Consider the following 6,551-nt stretch of genomic DNA (forward strand, 5'->3'; position numbering starts at 1 on the left):
CAATACCTAAAGTTCAAGATTCTGATGTGAGCCTTCTCTCGTCTGTTTTTTTTTTATGTAATAATAGGCCCCTCGCCAGCCAGATAGCATACAATGTGGATACTACGCTTGTCGGTTCATGTTGGAGATTATTAGGCGAAGATATCTCATTATTCCAGAAAAGGTTAGTAATTTAATAATGTGTTTATTACTTTTTTTAAATTAGAGCTAATGTTGTCTTGCTTGCTGCTATATATACCATGATGTTGCTAATGTTGTCTTGCTTGCTGCTATATATACCATAATGTCTTCTCTTTGTTTTTTCCGAAGATGCAATCAACCCGTCACAACAGATTGAGCGACTCAAGTATAGATATAGACGAGGTAAGAGACATGTGGGGCAACTACGTCTTAGAATATAGAAATGCATGATACTCATAGTTTAGATCAACTTATTAGTAAATTTTTTGTTGAAGTTAGGGAATGATTAGTTCATGTAAATTCAACTCCTTGTAATTATATATATATATATATATATATATATATATATATATATATATATATATATATATATATATATATATATATATATATGATGCTGCTGTTGTGGTTGAATTGAATCTATTGAGTTCTGATGAACCCAGCTGTGATTTATGCTTGTCTTTGGTATATATGGTGTTCTTGATATATGCAAGGTTTTGAATGGCATGAAACAAATTTAATTTTTCAAAACATTAGGAGTTCGTAATAAAAACGGTTACGAAAAAAAAACCGTTGTGAATACCTTTCACAACGGTTAATAAAAAAAACACCGTTGTGAATGACTTTCACAAATACCCGCGCATAATATTCAACAACAGGTTTTAAACGAAGAACCGTTGTTAAAAGTCTTCACATTTTGAAGGTAAAGTTACAACAACGGTTTGCTTCAACTAAGAACCGTTGTTACTAACAATTGCAACAACGGGTATGTATCATAAACCCGTTGTCAAAAGACTTCACAATTTTGGAGGGAAAGTTACAACAACGGTTATACATACGACAACCGTTGTTATATTATTCCCTCCAAATTTTTGAAACACTTTCCACAACGGAGAACACCCAACAACAACGGCTTTTAACCGTGGTCAATACTTTAGACAACGGTTTCATTAAATAACCAAACCGTTGTAAATACCTTCTACAACGGCCGCTTTAACAACGTTCGCTTTTTGTTTTTACAACGGTTTTTACCCGTTGTTATAGCCTGTATCTGTAGTAGTGTTTGAGCTGGATAAGAGAGAGTATAAGACAGTGATGCATGTGTTTGTAAATGACGAATTTTAAATGGTGGTAGTTGATTGTGTTTTCTTTTTGCTGATCGATTTTTAATCTGTTTTATTGCGCAAACTTTATGATGTTATTAGCTTTGTCATTGGTTGGAACTAATATTACTTACATTTTCACCTAAAAAAACAAACATAAATTGCGTTTTTATCATACTCCCTCCAATTTTCTGTTATCTTCCCTCTTTCCTTTTTCACAAAAGTTTGATTATCTTCTCTCTTTCCTTTTTTGGCAAGTTTCATTCATTTTTTATTAATTTCTCTCTCCTAAAAAATCAACTCCCATTACTTTATCTATTATTTATTCATTATTCATTATTTATTATTTTCTCTCCTCTATAAACTTCACAACTTACAATACTTTATTCTACTTTATTCCTTCTTTATTCCCATTTCTTAATTTTTGTGCCCAAAAGAAAGGAGAAGATAAAAGGAAATTGGAGGGAGTATTTAATAGGGTTATTTCATAGGAATAATCCAACCTAAGCTCCCTATACTTATAGGAGTTTTAAATTCATCCTAGTATTTAACTGGGAAAAATCTCATCTTTAATGTCATTTAACTTTAATTGATCTCTTAAAAGGGATACTTGTAAAACCGATTACCTTTTCTCTTGAACTCTTTCATCCTAATGAGAAACAAAAACATCACTCAACATCTTCACTTTAATCAATCAACAACCCTAAATTATTTTTCTCCAAATTAATTTCCTCACCAGATTTCCCCCCAAATCATTTTACTGTAACAAATCTTCATCTTCATCTCTCACCCTGAAAACTTATCTTCATATCCCTACAACAAACATTCATCATCAAATATGTATAAAAATCCGCATCTCCCTCACGTACATTGAACACCCATCTCTAAATCTCTGACCATCTCTCTTCCATTGTTAAGTGATTAAGACAACAAAATTTATGCAATTACATTGCCCAGTTGCTAAAGGATAAAAAATGTTTAGAAATTAAGAAATGACTCAGATCGATGCACATATATAATGGAGCAGTCTTTTGAATACGATGAGTATGACCCAAAGCTCTGACTATCTAAATGCCTTGCATTCTCTACCTAGGTTCCTACTGACAATGTTGTCTGACAATGCCAGCACCGAAAAATACTTCAAACTACTCTCATTTCTTCTGATCCACTTGCCTGCTTGAAAAAAAAAAAATCAAATAAGGGACGTTCTTATTTGTGGTCGAATGGATGCCTAGGCTTAGTCTTCGTCCCCCAGCTTCATCCGGACTTTGAATAGCAGCAACAGGTCTTATAGAAATACACATCTTTATATCTTTGTTCTCTATACATGAAGGTTGTCCCCCACGCATATTTATCATCAAGGATTCTTATCATTAAAGTTGCCCTTTCATTATTGATAAATGTGGCTGACCCTAATGCTTTTGAGTTTATTGATAAATGTACGCCCCCATTTGATGAGAAAAATGAAGAACTGTTAGAATGTGAAACTTCTCCACATTTAAGTCTTGAAACTTATGTTTATTTACTAAGTTCATGCATTAGGTAGATGAACCCGTAGAATAATAAGTTTAGAAACTTATCTCATTCATTACTTGTGTAATTGTTTACAAGCGTTTAAGGTGCATGATCACCTATAAATAGCGCGCATATGTATTGCTAAAATTATCAATTTACAAATAAATCAATTAATATAAATCATCTTCATTCAATATCCTTAAAACTAATTATCATTTCTAACAAGTGGTATCAGAGCCACAAGGATCTTAAGAGCCAAAAATAAATAAAAATATGGCTTCCGCATCAAATACAATTTCAATACCAACAGCTCCTATGTTTGGAGGAGAAAATTATGATTATTGGTGCATAAAAATGAAACTCTTTTTAAGAGCAAATGCACTTTGGGAAATTGTCGAGAGTGGTATACAACAACAAAAACAAGACGTTGTGTACACCGAAGCACAATTAAAAAAAATCAATGAAAATGAATTAAAAGACGCTAAAGCCCTCTCTTATATTTTAAATGCTGTCACAGAGGTAATATTTCCTAGGATCATGCGAGCAACAACCGCAAAAGAAGCTTGGGATTCACTCCAACAAGAGTTCCAAGGAGATATTAAAATACGAACCATTCGACTCAATACCTTAAGAAAGGATTTTGAGAATATGAAGATGAAAGATGATGAAGACATCAAGGATTACACTTCAAGACTCATGGAAGTGGTTAATCAGATGAAAATGTACGGAGAAGATATTACTGATATAAGAATTGTGCAGAAAATTTTAGGAACCTTAACGAAAAGGTTTGACACAATTATAACAGTAATCGAAGAGTCCAAAGATATATCAAAACTCAGTGTTTCTGAGTTAACAGGCTCATTGCTCGCCTATGACCAAAAGTTTAAAAAATTAGAAACTTCATCTGAAAATGCTTTCCCATCAAAACATAAATTGAAGACATTCAATTCCAAAGGCGGTTGAAAGAAAAATGCTTCAAATCCAGGTGCTTCTTATAAAACTGAAGCTTCACAATCAAGAGGAAAATATCCTTCTTGTGGCACTTGTGGAAAGACAAATCATGCCGAAAAAGATTGTTATTTTAAAGGGAAACCGCAATGTCGCCATTGCAAAAGATTTGGACATTTTGAAAAACATTGCAGGCAAAAGGCAAGAGAGTCAAAACCGGAGGGAAATTTTTTAAGTAGCACTGAAGAAGAAGATTATTTATTCTATGCACGCCAAGCATCGATTTCCAGTCACAAAGAAAAATGGCTAATCGATAGTGGTTGTACAAACCATATGACAAATAATTCAAACATGTTTTGCAAATTAGATACATCGGTGAATGTTCCAGTTCGGATGGGAAATGGTGCCATTGTGAAATCCAAAGGCAAAGGCACGATTGCAGTTACAACCAAAAGAGGAACAAAGTACATAAATGATGTCCTCCTTGTTCCCGATCTTTCTGAAAATTTACTCAGTGTTGCTCAAATGGTTAAAAATGGTTACTCACTTGTTTTTGAGAAAAACCATTGCACCATATACGATCCTGACAAAAAAGAAATTGCGAAGGTTATTCTGGAAAATAAAAGTTTCAGTTTGAGATGGGACTCTCCCGAGGAAAGTTCAAATAGAGCCCACATGGAGGATACATGGTTGTGGCATAGAAGGTATGGGCACTTTAATTTGCGTGCCTTAAGTGACCTTCACAAGCAGAATATTGTGCGCGACTTTCCTTCAATTTGTGTGACTAATGATTTGTGTGAACCTTGTCAACTTGGAAAGCAACACAGGCTGCCATTTCCAAAAGGGCAAGCCTGGAGAGCCAAAGAAAAATTAGAGCTCGTGCATACTGATGTATGCGGTCCCCAAAGAACATTATCCGTTAACGGAAACAAATACTTCATCTTGTTTATTGATGACTTTACCCGCATGACTTGGGTATACTTCATGAGAGAAAAATCTGAAGTTTTTCAAATCTTTAAAAAGTTTAAGGCTCTTGTCGAAAATCAAAGCGGGTGCAAAATTAAGATGTTAAGATCTGACAGAGGAAAGGAGTACAATTCATCCGAGTTTGATAAGTTTTGTGAAGACTAAGGCATGGAACACCAACTCACAGTCGGGTATACGCCTCAACAAAACGGAGTCTCAGAGAGGAAAAATAGAATTGTTATGGAAATGGCGAGATGCATGCTAGCAGAAAAGAAAATGCCGAAAAAATTAAAGGGTCAAGTCAGTGTATACAACCGTCTATTTGTTAAATAGACTTATTACAAAAGCACTTCAAGGAAAAACTCCAGTTGAAGCTTGAAGTGGTAAAAAACCCACGGCAAAACATTTAAAGGTATTTGGTTCAGTTTGTTATGCTCATATTCCACCTCAAAAAAGAGGTAAGCTAGACGAAAAATCAGAGAAAGGAATTTTCATTGGATATGATTCAAAGTCAAAAGGTTACAGAATTTTTAACCTTGAGACGGAGAAGATCACAGTTAGTAGAGATGTTGCTTTTGATGAAGATGCAATTTGGAATTGGGAGGAGAAAAAAGTGGAAAAAAATGTGATGCTACTTCCTGAATCTCACTACCAGCAACAAGAGCATAACCAACCGCAACCAAATGATGATGGTGTGAACACTGAACCAAACACACCTGCTACTTCCCAAATACCAGGAGAATCACCTCACTCTGTTGCAAATTCAGACATCGCCACGGGCCCTCAAGGTAAAAAAAAAGGTTGTCTGAAATATATGATAATTGCCCAATAATTCATTTAGATCAAGAAGAGTGTGAGAGATGTCATTTCGCAGTTGAAGAACCAAAAGACTATGACGAAGCATCTCAGTACAAAGAATGGCAAATTGCCATGGAAATGAAATAAGCATGATAAAGAAAAATGAGACATGGGAATTGGTTGACCGACCTGACAATCGAAAAGTGATAGGGGTAAAATGGGTTTTTAAACTCAAATTGAATCCTGATGGGTCAGTCAACAAACACAAAGCCAGATTGGTTGTCAAAGGTTACTCACAACAAGCCGGAATAGACTATGGAGATACTTTTGCTCCGGTGGCTAGACATGATACTGTGCGAACTCTTATTGCTTTGGCCGCACAAGAAAAATGGAAAATATATCAATTGGATGTCAAGTCCGCATTTCTCAATGGCGAACTCGAGGAGGAGATATACATAGAGCAACCTCCAGGTTTTGTTGTCAAAGAAGATGAAGATAAAGTGTGCAAACTAAAGAAGGCCTTGTACGGTCTAAAACAAGCACCCCGGGCTTGGTATAGTAAGATCGATTCCCACTTTACTGAACAAGGGTTTGAAAGAAGTAAAAATGAGCACACCCTTTATATAAAAAGGAATGGCGAAACTGATCTGCTCATTGTTTCACTTTATGTTGATGATCTTTTAGTCACAGGAAATAACTCAAAAATGGTGAATGAATTTAAGGAGGAGATGAAGAAAAAATTTGAGATGACTGATTTAGATCTGATGAATTATTTTCTTGGCATGGAGGTCGATCAGTCAGAGAAAGGGATCTTCATTTCTCAAACAAAATTTGCTGAAGACATTCTCGAAAAAATTTAAAATGCGATTTCTAAAGCAGTGGGAACACTCCTTTGGTTCAAAATGAGAAGTTCTCAAAGAATAACGGTCAAAAAAAGGTTGACCCAAAACAATTCAGAGTTTGGTTGGTAGTTTATTGTACTTGACACTACTCGACCGGATGTAATGTATCTTTGCAAAGCCTCTTATCAAGATTTATGAA

General features: G+C 35.0%; 1 protein-coding gene across 1 annotated transcript; it reads left to right on the top strand.

Moving 5' to 3' along the window:
• Positions 1 to 3,071: 3,071 nt before the first annotated feature.
• On the top strand, positions 3,072 to 3,761 carry LOC141588385 (uncharacterized). Its single transcript, XM_074409830.1, has one exon. It carries the CDS (start codon positions 3,072 to 3,074, stop codon positions 3,759 to 3,761), a length of 690 nt encoding a protein of 229 aa, XP_074265931.1.
• The last annotated feature ends 2,790 nt before the right edge of the window (positions 3,762 to 6,551 follow it).

This window comes from Silene latifolia, chromosome 6, assembly GCF_048544455.1.
Source record: "Silene latifolia isolate original U9 population chromosome 6, ASM4854445v1, whole genome shotgun sequence".
Taxonomy (NCBI): Eukaryota; Viridiplantae; Streptophyta; class Magnoliopsida; order Caryophyllales; family Caryophyllaceae; genus Silene; species Silene latifolia.

What these genes read in the sequence shown, in the direction of transcription:
- LOC141588385 (XM_074409830.1), top strand. Translation starts at nt 3,072, where the DNA reads ATGGCTTCCGCATCAAATACAATTTCAATACCAACAGCTCCTATGTTT.